The sequence below is a fragment of the Grampus griseus genome (genome assembly GCF_964374135.1).
Source record: "Grampus griseus genome assembly, chromosome: 1".
NCBI classification, from domain to species: domain Eukaryota; kingdom Metazoa; phylum Chordata; class Mammalia; order Artiodactyla; family Delphinidae; genus Grampus; species Grampus griseus.
The window spans coordinates 182,382,841-182,398,231 of record NC_139017.1 but is presented as its reverse complement, the minus strand read 5'-3'; the positions used below and the strand labels follow the sequence as shown (position 1 = coordinate 182,398,231).

Below are 15,391 nucleotides of genomic sequence, written 5' to 3'. Positions count from 1 at the left end.
AGAGCCGCGCCGCGCGCGCCCCCATTGGCCCCAGGTGGGGCCGTGCCCCGCCCGACAGGTAGTCCGCCCCGCGCCGCGCCATTGGGCTGCGGCCGCGGGGTCCCCCGGGGATTGGCCCAGGTGGCGGCCCCGCCTCGACCTCATTGGCCGCAGGTGCCACCGCCTCCGCCCCGGGACCGCCCGCCCCGCCGATTGGCCGCCGGCTGGGCCTCGGGTCGGCCATGTTCGGACACCCCCCGCCCCCCTCGAGGCCTGACGCCGGACTCCGTGCGCGCCCCCACCGGCGCGCTCGCGCCGGCCGCGCCCCCGTCCCGCCCCGCCCCGCCCCGCCCCGCCTGCCGCCAAGTTCCGCGGAGTTGGCCGGAGCGGTGCTCATCTGTCCCCGTGCCGCGCGCTCCCTTCCGCGTTCCGCCGTCTACCCCACCTGCGCCCCGGCCCGGCCGCTGGGGCCCCGCGCCATGGCCCGAGCGTCCGGGGCGCAGCGCTGACGGCGGCCGGCGGAGCGCGCCATGCCCAGCAGGACCGGCCGCAAGATGGACGGGAGCGGCGGCCGCGTCCGCCTGAAGGCGCACTACAGGGGGTGAGCGCGAGCGCCCGACGGCAGGGCCCGGCCGGGGCGGGGGGCGTGTGCGCCGAGGCGGCGGGGCCGAGGGCAGAGCCGGGCGCGGGGAGCTGCCCCCGACAGCGCCGGCCGTCGGCGACCGTGTCGTCGCAGCTTCGGGAGGCCAAGGGCTGCGGGCAGCCGGCCGTGGCGCGGGAGGGAGGGGACAGCGAGGCCCCTCCGGGCCCAGGGGCGTCCCGGGAGGTCCGGAGGCGCCAGCGCCTAGAGGCGGCCCCGGGCGAAGCGGGCGCTCCGGGCGCACTTGAACGTCACCGGCGGGAAGGTTCGCGGGCAGGGTGGGGTCGGACTGGCCCCCCGGCGCCCTAGCTCGGGGTCGCCGGGCCCAGCTCGGAGCGCGCGGCCTTGCGGGTCTCTCCCCGCCCCGACGAGATTTTCCTGGGGCTGGGACTTGCCCGGAGGGGAGGCGGGCGTCTGGCACGCCCCGCAGCCCCGGGCCTGTGTTGACACTCTCCCTGGAAAGTTGGCCGAAACATTCAGGCCACAGCCTGTAAGGACGAAAGTTTTTGTCAAATTGTGAAGATTGCTGGCAGGTTTTAAAAACCGAGGTTTTCCTAAACTTTTTCCAATGTACCCGACCAGCTCTCAGTTTCAGAACCGTTTCATGACCGGGTGAAGGGCAGGTGCGGTGAGCCGGCTGGTCGCGCGAATGGAGGGCGCCTGGAAGGGCTAGGGCCCTGCGTCCGCGCTCGGCGCCTGGATTCGACCTGCCTCCCTGTGAAATGGGGCGAGCCGGCGCCCGCAGGGGTCAGTGGCCGGAGCGCCTGGCCCGGCCCAGAGAGCGCTCGCTGGACTCTCGGTCGCGTCGGGACAGCCCTGGGGGGGGGGGCGGGGGGGCGGGGGGGAGGGGCTGCGCCCAGAGGCCGGGACCGCGCTGCGCGCTCGGTGTAGACTGACGTCGGAGAAGTAGGAGCCTTTGCTGCTGCTTCTTTCCACTGGTGTTGGTCTCCGGGAGCCCCCAGATCGGACCTGGCTGCTCCCAAGGTCGCCTCTGCCGGGGAGTGGGGAGCGGAGCGGACCTTGGCCCCGCAGATGAACTTGGTGGTCTCGGCTGTAGTGGCACCGGAGGAGGGGCTTCGGGCTCGAGCTGGGGAGCACACCTTGTTTGGGGTGTCAGTCAGGCCTCTCCTGCCCGCTTTGCTGTCCTCAGCCTGACCACCTGGGAACGCAGTGGAGGGGGCAGCAAGGGGAATTGGTGGCAGTGCCCCAGAAGAAGGATTTCTGGGGGGGGAAAGACTGGCCAGCCCACCTGAAGAGGCTGAGGGGGTCTTGTCTTTTGGCTGGCAAGGTGGGCTGCAGACTGAAGCTGGTGAGGTGTCAGCCAGGTCCTGGGCCTCGGCTGGTCCGAGGGTCTTGGCTCACTGAGGGTAAGGAATGGCTGCCGTACAGCAGAGACAGTCCTCTTCCCTTCCTGGAACCATGGAATAGAGCAACAAGTGACTGAAAATCAGAGTTGATCCTTAGTGAGAGGAAGTCCACACCCGGAGAGGCCAGGGGGCAGGTGGGAACCAGACCCCCAGCCTTCCCCCAGGACGAGTTCAAGTAGGCACTGCGCCAGGGGTGAAAGGCGGACCAGGCAGTTGCCGTGGGCAGAGTTCAGGGAGCCTCAGGGAGTTCTGGCTGAGCTGCCTGTCCGTCCCCTCCCCGGGCTTGGGCCCCTGGAGAGCGCTTTGGTTACCGGAGGAAATGTGACCTGTTGAGTCTGGTTTCCCGGCGATGAGGCCACACCCTATACTCTTCCCTCCTCTTTCCCGTCCCAACCTCCCCTCCTTCCTCTCCCCTCCCCTCCCCTCCCCCCTCCTCCCCTTTCCTCTGCCCCTTCGCAGTCCCCTCCCTCTCCTCCCTCCCCTCCCTGCTGCGGCTTCCTCCCTCCTTGTCCCACTCTTCCTTCTCTCCCTCCCACCCTCCTCATTTCTGCCCCAGCTGACCGTTCCTCCTCGATCCCAGCTCCTCACGCCTCCCGGTGCTTTCCCTAAAGTGCTCCGCACTGGCGCCTCTAGCCGGGACGAGAGAGTCTGGCGTCTGAGTTGGGAGACAGTCCTCGGCGGGCGCTGACCTGATGCTGGCTCCGGAAAGTGTCCGCTGCGCTCCGCGCTCACTTATCCAAACCCCGTGGGTCCGAGTGAAATTCTTTCTCTGTGCTGCCACTGCAGGTTATTTTTAACCAGCAGGGCTGGGAGCTGAGGGTCAGATACATTGGAGACACTATTCTTTTTTTTTTTTTTGAAATTTTAAGATCAGCTTATTAAGTTCAGTGCTGAAAGCCATCAGAAGAATATTCTCCTGAAAATTATTTTTTCTTAGAAAAAGAGAAAGGAAACTCAGCACCCTCTTAGCATGGCCACAGATGCGATGGCAGTCGAGCCAGTCCGTTAGTCGGTCGAGTCCCTCTCCCGTCGGCAGGACTGCGGTCTGGATCACCCTCCAGCCCCAGGTCATCCATTCCTGGGACAAAGACTCATCTACCTCCGCGTTGTTTCCAGCATCTTCCAAGAACTGAATATCAGATGAGGAGACACTGTTCTTAAAAATAGGGGGTCGTCAGCCGCCCCCACTGGGGGGATGCCTTCTCCCCTCGCCCTTTCCCATCCCCTCCCCTCCCTGCCCCAGGCCCTCCAGAGGCTCGAGATCACCGTCTCCCCCTCGCTTGCTGGGCCTTTGGAGGGTGTGCAGTCACCAGACAATGAGGGTGGGTCCGGGGGTCCGGCAGCTTCTGTGTTTTCGGGGGTTTCCAGGTGATGCATGCTGGGTTTGGAGACCCTGCTCTGCCCGCTTTTCTGAGATCACAGGAACACTTGGCTGGATCTTCCTTCTCTGCAGCTCAAGCTTGTCTTCCAGAACTCTTATTGAGGGCCTGCTGTGTGCAAAGCCCGGGCCTGGGTGCATGGCTTGGGCAGACCCAGGAGTCCCGGGAGGGGCCGTCCAGCAGGCTGTTGCCCCAGCCCGGGGCTCTGTCTTGGCGCCCTGAGCTGGCAGCCTCAGGATCCCGTTTGCTCAGAGATGCCGCTTGATTCGGGTTTGGGATGACATTAGGGGTGGTGGTCAGGGGTCTGGCCGGGGGTTGGGACAGTCCCTCCCCACTGGTGCCAAGGTCATGCGTTGGAGGGAAGAGCTGCAGTGCTGTCACTGGGTGATGAGCTTGGGGCCCAGGGGCGCCTCCAAACCACTGGGGAGCTGCCCACCTGAACTCTAGGCCCTGAAATGCTGGGGGGTGGGGGACTAGCTGCCACGTGGGGTTAGAACCGCGGAGGAGGGTCATGGGGCAGGGAGAGGTCAAAGGTGAAGGGATGGCAGACTGACTTCTAGAGTTCCCTGTGGCAGGGGGACTGGTGGATGCTGGGTCGTTGGCGAGTGTGGGCAGCGTGGGTACCAAGTCTGGGTGACCCCAGGATGATGGGGTGGGTGCGATGGGGACTTGGTCTCTGGGGCCCCCGCTGATGAGCCGTGTGAGCCCTCTGTGCCTTGCTTTGCCAAGACGTCGCAGGCTGTGGTGAGCTTGGGGCCCCGGGGACAGGTGCTGTGGGTCTGTGAGCAGATGGGGCCAGTTCCAACGAGAAGGGGTGGCTGGCTGGGGGCCATATCCCCCCACCCACTAGGGTGAGCGACCCGTGGGCCGGGCCCCAGCTGTGGTGGGCGCCCAGCAGGCAGGTCCTGGTGGCCCTGGATTTGTTGCCTGGTGGACGGAGACTCTTATAAACACACGTTTGACAGAAGCCAGCGGTGTTAGCGCCAAGCAGACTCTGCATTTCTCTTGTACAGGATGTTTCACGTCTTTCTTCATACGCTCCACACCCTTGTGGTGTCAGATGCTGGCAGAATTTCCCCAAAACTTGAGCGTATCCTAAAGTGGTTCTTGCTAAGAGTCTCCGTGAGCATAGCCGAGTCAGTGCCAGCCCTGCTTTGGGTGGTGGGTGACGGGAGGGGACAGTGCGTGGTGGGGGGGATGCCCCTCCCCCATCCTCGGGGGGGTCGAGCGTTTCCCTCGTGCTGACTTGCCTCACCCCCGAAGGGCCAGCCCTCAAAGGCTGACCGTGAGTCCCTGAGCTGTCTCCAGTGATCCAGCTTCTGCTTCCCTATTTTGGATGAAAAGATAAAAGGCAGTGACATTCTGGGACTGGCTTTTCCAAAAAACCGAACCTGGAATTCTGTTGTGGCCGCACCAAAGGCGCTCGAATGGTCCCTCCAGGGTTTCAAGAAGCTGCGGCCTTGGATTAATACGTTACCGCCTTCTGCCCCCACGCCCCCATTTCCCGTCTTCTGAAGGTATATGACGTGGCCCTGTTGGCGCCATGGAGATTGGGGGACGGTGTAATGAGGCTGGTGGGCTTGAGCTGAACAGGCTGTGTCCAGCTGCCCCACCCTTCTTGGGTGACCGTGCTGGCAGCCTCACTCCCGGTGTCCGAGCAGGTCTGCCTCGCCTCCACGGGGGGTGGACGGTGCTTTCTGCCGCGCCCACCCTGGTCCTTCCGCCCCGCTGAGGCACATCCCCGCAACCAGATAGACCTTTCTGCACAAGGGCACTCGTGGTGGTAACTTGCGTAGACTGCGGGCAGTGGTTCTGGGGAGAGGCTGTAATATTCTCTTTGGGGACAACATTGCTTCATTTATTTGGTCAATAACTTGGTTAATCAATCATCAGTACTTCATGTGTGCGCCATGGTGAGACCTGTGCATCCTTTCTGCCCCAGGGACATCCTGATCACCAGCCTGGACTCCGCCACCACCTTTGACAAGCTCTGTGAGGAGGTGCGGGAGGTGTGCCACCTCCACCAGGGCCACCCGCTCACCCTCAAGTGGGTGGACAGTGAAGGTAGCGCCTGGGCGCGTGTCGGGCGGGTTGTGAACCTCTGAATCTGTGCGCAGCCCCTTCTGGGGGAGACGGACGACCTTGGAATTAAACCGGTTAAATTTAACCAGCTTCCCCACTGGGGTCGTTGGAAGCTGTTTCCTGGGAAGAGGCTGCGACAGGTGCGTGGACAAACTGGGCGGGGGGGTGGGGGGTGAGCTGCCCCTTGGAGGGGGAGCCACCCACCCCCGCAAGGCCAGCTCTGGTCTGGGCACCAGGGAGAGGCTGCAGGGTCTCCTGCACACCTTGCACGGCTCCTTACCCTCCTTACGTGACCTTCCTTCCCCATATCCCGGGTTTTTCTGTTGGGTGATTTGGAAGCTGAGCTCTTCATTTTCTCGGGGAAGTGGGGAGGGTAAGGGTGGCCGGGGCCCCAGGGTCCATCTCTCCTTCCCTCTCCCTCCCTCCTCTCTACCCCCCCACTTCCTTCTTTCCTGCTGCTGGACACACTTCGGAGAAAGCTGAGGGTTTGGGAGACCATCCAGGAGCTCCCTGGCAGCTCTCAGCCTGGACAAGGGGCAGGCAGGTCTCTGGCCGTGCCCCTTCCCGCAGGCACCTGGCCACGTGGGGCGCTGGCTGTCTGTGGATCTGTGCCCCTGTCCAGCTGCAGCGGGCAAGGAGCCCTTCCCTCCGCTCTAGGACTGGCTAAGTGTGTGCTTACTCTCACCCTGGCCGGGAAACCTAGGACGCCTTAGCTCCCCGCGTGGCCTTCTCAGGCTGTGGGTGAACTCATTGCCCTTATAGGCTTAACTGGTTCTGCTGTCGGGCCCTGGCTGGGGTGACCTGCTGGTCAGGCTGGGCAGCTGGTCACAAGCAGTGAGACTACCCTCCCAAACTCGGGTGCCCGCCACCGTGAACCCCTCTGCCTTGGGCCTGCGGTGGCCTCATCCATGTCTCTTGTCCACCAGGTGACCCCTGCACTGTGTCCTCCCAGATGGAGCTGGAGGAGGCCTTCCGCCTGTCCTGTCAGCGCAAGGACGAAGGGCTCATCCTTCACGGTCAGTGCCGGCCAGAGGGTGGTCTGGGGAGGGTGTGTGCGTGTGTGTGTGTGTGCGTGCGTGTGTGTGTGTGTGTGCATGTGCGTGTGTGTGTGTGTTGGGGGGGGCGGGGGCGCTCTGTCAGACCAGTAGCCACGTGGAGGATCGCGGTTTAAGATCTTAGGATGCCCGAGAATGTAAGGATGTGGGATGGGATGCAATGGGGTTTTTTTCTCTTACATTTTATTAACCCAGATAAAATTGCTCTTACTTGTAAGGAGAAGCCCGGGTCCTGGAGCTGGTTAGCCCTCGCTGCCCTCGTTTCCTGGGGGCGGCATCGCTCACCTGCCCCCACCTTTCCGGGAGCTCTGAGGGCCTGGGGCCCACGTGCCTGCTGGCAGAGCAGGGACAGTGCTGCAGCCCTGCGCCGGGGCAGATGAGACCCTCCCCGTGGCTTTCTGCAGGCTCACAGCCTCCCTCCGCTGGTTAAGCTCAGCGCGGGGTAGAAATTGAGTTGCGGGAAGTGTTCTTTGCTGTCGTCTTTAAATCGCAGGTTTTCAGGCTGTGCCCCCGGCACTTTGGGGTTCCGCAGGGTGTCTGCCGAGAGAGCATAGTTCTGGCAGCTGTGGCCGCCCTGCCTCTCTGCAGCCACTTCTGGTGCAGCTTATAGTCAGGCGGGGGCCGCGGATGGCTGAGCCCAAGAGCCAGGACCGGCGCACGAAACCATCTATAGTGTTCTTTTTTTTTTTTTTAATTTAATTAATTTATTTGTGGCTGCGTTGGGTCTTTGTTGCTGCGTGCGGGCTCTCTCTAGTTGCGGCGCGCAGGGGCTGCTCTTCGTTGAGGTGCGCGGGCTTCTCGTTGGCAGTGGCTTCTCTTGCTGTGGAGCATGGGCTCTAGGCGTGCGGGCTTCAGTAGTTGTGGCGCGCGGGCTCAGTAGTTGTGGCGCACGGGCTTAGCTGCTCCGCGGCATGTGGGATCTTCCTGGACCAGGGCTCAAACCCGTGTCCCCTGCATCAGCAGGCGGATTCTTAACCACTGCGCCACCAGGGAAGCCCCTGTCCACGGTTTTCTGTTGGACCATCGTTCTCTCTGATGCTGGACTCGTGGTTGGTTCAAATACCTAGTTTGTCCTTTGTATGAACGTGGATTGAACGTCAAACCTACGCTCGTCCACAGCACGGTGGTGGTTAGCACGTCTGTGTTGACTCAACAGTGAAAGGTTTGGTACTTTCAAAATTCACTCTATTTTCTAGATTAAGAAAAAGGTCATTTGAGCTAGGTTTTAATACGTTTAACCTTTTCTAGTAACTTACTGTGGAAGCCCAGGGTATATCTTACCACGCTTAATTTTGAACTCCATTTTGAGTGTAAAGAAGTGGACCGAAATGTGCTTTCAAAAGTCAGTTTTCGAGGGAATTTCGGTTTTTTCCCATTTCCGTATGGACTTATCCATACACATCAGGAGTCCTCCTGGGACGGCTCTGCTCTCTAGACCCCTCTGGCTGCTTTTCCCCCTGAATTATTCCGTGCAGCTCCGTGTCTCGTCAAAGGGAGTTTGGCACACATCCATGTGCTGGGTTTGCCTTAATGAGCGTCTCCCAGGAGCAGGCTCTCATCGCAGCGGGGGCTCTACGGGCAGCCTGACTCCCAGCAGGACTTCTCACGAGGCCGCAGTGGGCACTGACGCTCTCTCTCTGTCTCTCTCTGTCTCTCTGTGCAGTTTTCCCCAGCATCCCCGAGGAGCCAGGCATGCCCTGTCCGGGAGAAGACAGTGAGTACCGCCTCTCCCATGACCTGTGTCACAGTGCTGGGTTGACGTGTCTGCTCTGCGAGGCGGGGGAGGATGGAGCTTGGTGGCCCGAGGCTTAGGTGCTCCTCGCAAACAGTCTGAAAGCAGAGTGGGCAGCGGGTGTGGCCTCGTGTGGGGTTTTCACTGGTGTCCTCGCCCTTGGCTAGGGGTGTATCCACCATCAGACAGGGCACCGGCTTGGTCAGTGATGCCATGAGGTAAAGCCCAGGAGAAGCCCTGATGCCCCCCGGCGGGAAGGGGCCTGGCTGGGATGGGTGGACACTGCTCCCGTGTGTCTGTCCCAGCTGCGGCCACCCCCAGTCATCGGCCCCTCCCAGTCCATACCGGGCCCCCCAGGGAGGCATCCGTTCCTCCTCCACGGCAGGTCTGTTGGTTGAAGATAGAGTCCCAGGGGCCGTGGGTCGGAGGAGAGCTTCTGACCACGCCCCGGAGGCCCCCGATGAACAGCGTGCCCTGCCTCGTCTTTCGGGGCAGGGCCCCCACTGGATGGGGCGAAGAGAAACTTTACACCAACCACCAGACCCTCCTCGGGCCCTGGCTGGGTGCTGAGGGGCTCTGGACCCCGGTGGCCGCTTGTTCGGTTAGGGGGACTTGGCTCCGCCTCCTGCCAGCAGGGGTCCCAGGGTGGGCTCCGGATCAGGTCCCTGGGCCCGGCCTCTGGGTGCCAGCAGCGTCCTGTGTGGGGTGGGAGCAGATTTGAGCAGAGGCCGGACTTGGGTGCGTGACTTGCATTTCGGGGAGCAGTCGGGGCTGAAGAGAGATTTGGGAGCCCTTAGCATAGAGGAGGTTGTTGAGGCCACGGAGGGTGTGGCCAGTGATGAGGGCCGGGCCTCGGGGTCTCCCAAAGAGAACAGGGGACCCTGGAGGAGCAGTCAGCAAGGCCATGGAGACATCCCGATCGTGGAGCCCTGGCGGGAGTGGAGCAGGCAGTCTGAAGAGGCAGCAGCAGCCCAGGGGCCGTCAGGAGGTGCTGCCCCAGGGGACGGACGTGAGGGGCAGGTCTGGGAAGGCTGGGGGGTGGGTGAGCAGTCCCAGTGCGTCCTGGCTGGGAGGCAGATATCCGCTGGTGGTAGATAAAGCCAGAGGTGGGGGGCGAGCCTGGAGCTTCTGAGGCCTGGAAGCCGCCCTAAGAAGGTGGACGGGGGGGCGGGGGGGAGTCAGTCCCACGAGTAAGACTTCCTGGCCGCCGCCCGCCCCGTCCAGGACAGCAGGCTCCTGTGCGCATGTGCGGTTTCGCTGCCAGCGGCCCTTGGACCTGCCAGGACGTGGCTCAAGACCGGACACTGCGGGGGTGGGGAGTGCGGCCAGCTGGGAGCAGACCCCATGAGCAGAAGCCCACCCGCAGGAGCCCCAGGTGGCCAGAGAGGAGCTCGGTGGTGGGGGGCTCGGAGGCGGGTGGGCCTCCCCATCCCCCGCGGGGCTGCCCCTCCCCGTGACCCCCCGCCCCGGGGTACCCATGTCTCATGGAAGGGGCACACTTTTGATAGTTCACGTTGTCTTTTCAGACACATAAAAGGATAAAATAAGGTAGACCTTCCAGCTGGAAGGAGGGTCCCCTCCACTGTGCTCTGTACGAGGGGTCCCCCAGCTCGTTTCTTTGCCCCCTTGATGGCTCTCAACCACAGTGACAGGCTGTCTGTCTGCCCAGAGCCGTCGCCAGCAGCCCGTGCGGCGCGGGGGTCGCCCAAGCGTCTCTGCATCTCGGTCTCTGGCTGCCCGGCCATCAGCTCAGGCCAGGGCCCCAGCAGTGCCGCCCTGAGGGCCTCGGACCTGCCCGTTCTGTCCCCGACTCGGTGCCCTCCTGGCTTCATCCCCGCGTGGACGCCGCCCTGTTTGGGGCCTCACGTAGGGGATGGTGATGGGGGTCGGCACAGCCGATGCTGTGCCCTCCTGGGGTCGTGGGAGTCACAGGGTCTCTGCCGGAGAGGGACGTGGGCTGACGTGTGGGCAGGGGCTGCATCACCGCGGGGGAATGCGGAGAATGTGGGGCCATCCCCACTCGTGAGCAGGTCCTTGAGATGCTCACCAGGGGCGGCTCCGAGCTCCGGGCCACTCGCTTTTGTTGGAACATTCCAGCAGCCTCTCCGCGCAGGTGGAGGATGGGGTGGACAGAGGGTGGGGGTGGCGTCCTCTCCCTGGCTCTGCTTGTCCAGCTCGGTCGTGACGCTGACCTTGGGCAGTTAGGACCGCCCTGCGCTGGTCCCCCGATGGTCTGGGTGCAGGCGTGATCCTGGCACCTGCGTGGGCGTTGGTGTTCACTGAGGCCGGGCGAGTGAGAAGGGTCAGGCTGGTGGGACAAATGGCACCCTTGACCCGGGTCAGGACCGCGTGCAGATGCTGGCGGGTCTGACGGGCGGTTGCCAGACAGGGACACGCGGCAGAGATGCAGCCTCAAGGTCATGCTGGGCATGTCCGGCCGGGCCTGTGTTCGTGGCAGCAAAGCGCCTTCCAGCACCTTCTGTGCAGGCTGTCAGCCTGAATTTAATCGGTTCTATAGGGTTTTTAAAAAATGGTGTAAAGTACACCTAATATGAAATGTGCTATTTTAACCACTTTAAACTGAACAATTCAGTGGCACTTAGTAGGTTCACCACCTCTGCCGTTTCTGAAACACGTTCAGGAAGAAAACCTCGTGCCCACGAGCAGTCACAGCTCCTCCGCTCAGCGCCTGACAGCCACCAAACTGCTCCATCTCTACGGAGGTACCTGGTGTAGACATTTCATGTAAATGGAATAGATATTATGTGGTCTTTTGTAACTGGCTTCTTAACGTGATGTTTTTGAACTTCATCCATGTTGTAACGTGTATCAGAACTTCAGTCCTTTTTTTTCCCCCCAATTTTTTTTATCACGGTGAAATACACATAATATAAATTTATCATCTTAACCATTTTTAAGTGTGTAGTTCATTGATATAACCTGAATTCATGTTGTTATGCAGCCATCATCCCCATCCGTCTCCAGAACTTTCTCATCTTCCCAAACCGACACTCTGCCCCCATTAGACACTCACTGCCCACCCCTCCCCCAGCCCCGGGCCCCACCCTCCTACTTTCTGTCTCTGTGAGTGTGACTCCTCCAGGGACCTCACAGAAGCGGGATCACACAGAATTTGTCCTTTTGTGTCTGGTTTATTTCACTCGGCATCGTGTCCTCAGGGTCCATCCACGTTGGAGCAGGTGTCAGAGTTTCCTCTCTAAGTTTGAATAATATTCCATTGTATGCATGGACTACGTTTTGTTTATCCATCTGACATGGGGTCGCTTCTGTGTTTTAGCTACTCTGAATAATGCTGCTATGAACATGGATGTAGAAATATCTCTGAGACCCTACTTTCAGTTCTTTTGGGTGTACATGCAGTCATGGAATTGCTGGGTCATAGGGTAGCTCTAGTTTTAATTTTTTGAGCAACTGCCGTGGTGCAGTGGCTGCACCATTTTACATTCCCGCCAGCAGTGCACAGTGGTTCTAATTTCCCCATATTTTCACCAATGCTTGTTGTTTTCTGGTTTTTTGATAGTAGCCGTCCTGGTGGGTGTGAGGTGACATCTCACTGTGGTTTTGATTTTCGTTTCCCTGATGATTAGTGATGCTTGAGCCTCTTCATGTGCTTGTTGGCCGCGTGTATGTCTTCTTCGGAGAAATGTCTACTCAAGTTCTTTGCCCATTTTGAATTGGGTTGTTTGTTTTGTTGCTGTTGAGTTTTAGGAATTCTCTACATATCCTGATATTAACCCCATATCAGATATATGATTTGCAAACATTTTCCCCCATTCTGTGAGGTTTTTTTTGTTTGTTTAACTTTGTTTATTGTGTCTTTTGATGCACAAAATGATAAAATTTTCATGAAGTGCAGTTCGTCTGTGTATGCTTTTGTTGCCTGTGCCTTGGTGTCATGTCCAAGAGATCATTGCCAAATCCCGTGTTGGGAAGCTTTTGTCCTTTGTTCTCTCCTAAGAGTTGTATAGTTTCAGATCTTACGTTTAGGGTCTTTGCTGCATTTTGAGTTAACTTTTGCATGTGATGTTAGATGAGGGTCCAACTCTGTTCTTTTGCATGTGAATATCCAGTTTTCCCAACACCATTTGTTGAAAAGACTGTCGTTTCCCCATTGAATGGTCTTGGCACCCTTGCTGGAAATCATTTGACCGTATGTGTGAGGGCTCTCTCTTCTATCCCATTGGTCTATATGTCTGTCTTTATGCCAGTACCACAGTTTTGATTACTGTAGCTTTGCAGTGTGTTTTGAAATCAGGGAGTGTGAGTCCTCCAGCTTTGTTCTTTTTCAAGATTGTTTTGGCTCTTCTGGGTCCCTTGAGATTCCATAAGAATTTTAGGATGTTTTTCTGCCAAAAACATCATTGGGATTTTGGTAGTGATTGCATTGACTCTTCAGATCACTTTGGGTAGTATTGATATCTTAACAATATTAACTCTCCTAATCCATAGACACAAGATGTCATTCTACTGATTTATGTCTTGTTTAATTTCTTTCAGCAGTGTTTTATAGTTTTCAGCATACAAGTCTATCACTTCCTTGTTAGATATATGCTTAAGTATTTTATTCTTGATGCTAATGTAACTGGAACTGTGTTTGTAATTTCCTTTTTGGGTTGCTCACTGTGAGGATATAGAAATGCAACTGAGTTTTATGTGTTGACTTGCTATCCTACTATTTTGCTGACTTTGTTCTCACATCGTTTCTGTGGAATCAGTTTTCTATGTCATCTGTGAACAGAGATAATTTATTTATTCCTTTTCAATTTATATGCTTTTCATTTCTTTTTCTTGCCTAATTGCTCTGGTTAGAACCTCTAGTACTCTGTTGAATAGAAATGGTGATAGTGGGCATCCTCGTCTGTTCTTGATCTTGAAAGAAAAGCTTTCAGTCTTTCACCGTTGAGTGTGATGTTTGCCGTGGGTTTTTCATATATGGCTTTTCTTGTACTGAGGTGGTTTCCTGGTTTCTAGGGTATGAGAAATGTACTTCGTCCTTGTCCCTAGTTTACGGCAAGGAGCTCCTAAAACCCTAGGAATTTCCTGAGTGATAGGAGTGTCTTGTCATTCATTAGGACGTGATTTAGGGTGGGGGCCCTGATAGCCTCAGGATGGGGCTGGTCACTGGAAAGACAAAGAGGTTAAGGGCTTGGAACTTTCAGTCCCACCCCCTGACCTTAAGGGAGGGGTGAGGGGCAGGAAGTTGAACTAATGTCCAACAACTGCCAGTGATTTAATCAACTGTGCCTATGCAATGAAGCCTCCATAAAACCCCGAAAGGATGGGGTTCAGAGAGCTCTCAGATCAGATTTGGGGGAGCGGCTCCTGGAGAGCGCGGAAGCTCCGCACCCCTTCCCCGTGCCTCGCCCTGTGCATCCTTCTGGCTGTTCCTGAATTAATCTGGGAAGTTAAATGTTTCTCTGAGTTCTGTGAGCTGCTGTAGCAAATTGATTGAATTGAGGAGGGGGTTGTGAGCCTCGTCTATAGCCGTGGGTCAGAAGCAGGTGTCAACCTGGACTGGCAACTGGCATTGAAGTGGGGTGGTGGGCAGTCTTGTAGGACTGAGCCCTTACCCTGTGGGGTCTGACGCTACCTGCAGGGAGATGGTGTCAGAATTGAGTTCATAGCTTGGTAGTATGGGAAAAAACATGCCAGGTATCTCCTGTTCCTAGTTTGTTGAATATATTTATGGTAAAGGATTTTCTACTTTGTCAGATGCCTTTTCTGCATCCACTGATATGACCGCATGTCTTTCTTTTGTTCTGTTAATGTGGTTCACATTGATTGATTGTTCATCTTTTTATTCCAGGAATAACTCCCACTTGGTCATGGTGCATAAGCCTTTTAATATGCTGCTGAATTTGGTTTGCTAGTATTTCGTTCAGGAGTTTTGTGTCAGTATTCTTAGGGGACGTTGGTCCTTCGTCTTCTTTTCTTGTAGTGTCTTTGCCTTGCTTTGGCGTTAGGGTAGGTTGACCTCCTAGAACGAGTTAGGAAATGTTCCCTCTTCAGTTTTTTGGAAAAGTTGGGGAAGGATTGGTGTTAGTTCTTCTTTAAATATTTGGTAGAATTCACCAGTGAAGCTGTCGGGTCCAGGACTGTTCTTTGTCGGGGAGCTTTTTTTTTTTTATTACTGATTCACTGTCCTTACTAGTTATAGGTCTATTCAGATTGTCTGTTTCTTAGTGACTTAGTCTTGGTAGATTCTGTGTTTCTAGGAATTTGTGCGTTTCGTCTAGGTTATCCAGTTTGTTGGTGTACAGTGGTTTATAGTAGTCGCTTACTGACTTCTGTGAAATCAGTGGTAATGCTCCCACTCCCATGTCTGATTTTAGTAACTTGAGCCTTTCCTTTTTCCTTAGTCCATCTATAGCTAAAAGTTTGTCAGTTTTGTTGATCTTTTCAACAAAAATGGTTTCCCTGATTTTTCTCTATTGTTTTTCTATTCTCTGTTTTATCTCTACTTTAATCTTTATTATTTCCTTCTGCTAGCTTTGGGTTTTATTTGTTTTTCTAGTTTCTTAAGTCGTATAGTTAGGCTGTTGATTTGAGATCTTTCTTTTTTAAAAAAAAATTATTTTATTTATTTATTTTTGGCTGCGTTGGGTCTTTCTTGTTGAACGCGGGCTTTCTCTAGTTGTGTTGAGCGGGGGCTACTCTTCGTTGTGGCGCACGTGCTTCTCATGGCGGTGGCTTCTCTTGTTGCGGAGCACAGGCTCTAGGTGCGCGGGCTTCAGTAGTTGAGACACGTGGGCTCAGTAGTTGAGACACGTGGGCTCAGTAGTTGTGGCTCACGGGCTCTGGAGCACAGGCTCAGTAGTTGTGGCACACGGGCTTAGTTGCTCCGTGGCATGTGGGATCTTCCCAGACAAGAGCCAGAATCCGTGTCCCCTGCGTTGGCAGGCAGATTCTTAACCACTGCACCACCAGGGAAGCCCCGAGATCTTTCTTCCTTTTTAAGGGAAGCATTTATAGCTGTAAATTTCTCCCTTAGCTTCGCTTTCTCTACATCCCTTAGGTCTTGGTATGTTGGTCTTTGTTTGTCTTTAAGTATTTTCTAATTTACATTGTGATTTCTTCTTTGATACACTGTTTAAGAGTGTGTTGTTGAATTTCCACACATTTGTGAATTTTCCAGT

The 15,391-nt window shown here is 56.8% G+C and overlaps 1 protein-coding gene across 1 annotated transcript in view; it reads left to right on the top strand.

Annotated features, from left to right (window-relative positions):
* Positions 1-390: 390 nt before the first annotated feature.
* PRKCZ (protein kinase C zeta) overlaps positions 391-15,391 on the top strand; it is a 97,980-nt gene continuing 82,979 nt past the window's right edge. Inside the window, exons 1-4 of the mRNA XM_082660363.1 lie at positions 391-580; positions 5,308-5,429; positions 6,374-6,463; positions 8,166-8,216. Coding sequence (XP_082516489.1) covers positions 510-580; positions 5,308-5,429; positions 6,374-6,463; positions 8,166-8,216 — 334 coding nt within the window. The 5' untranslated portion in view covers positions 391-509. The remainder of the gene's footprint in view (positions 581-5,307; positions 5,430-6,373; positions 6,464-8,165; positions 8,217-15,391) is intronic.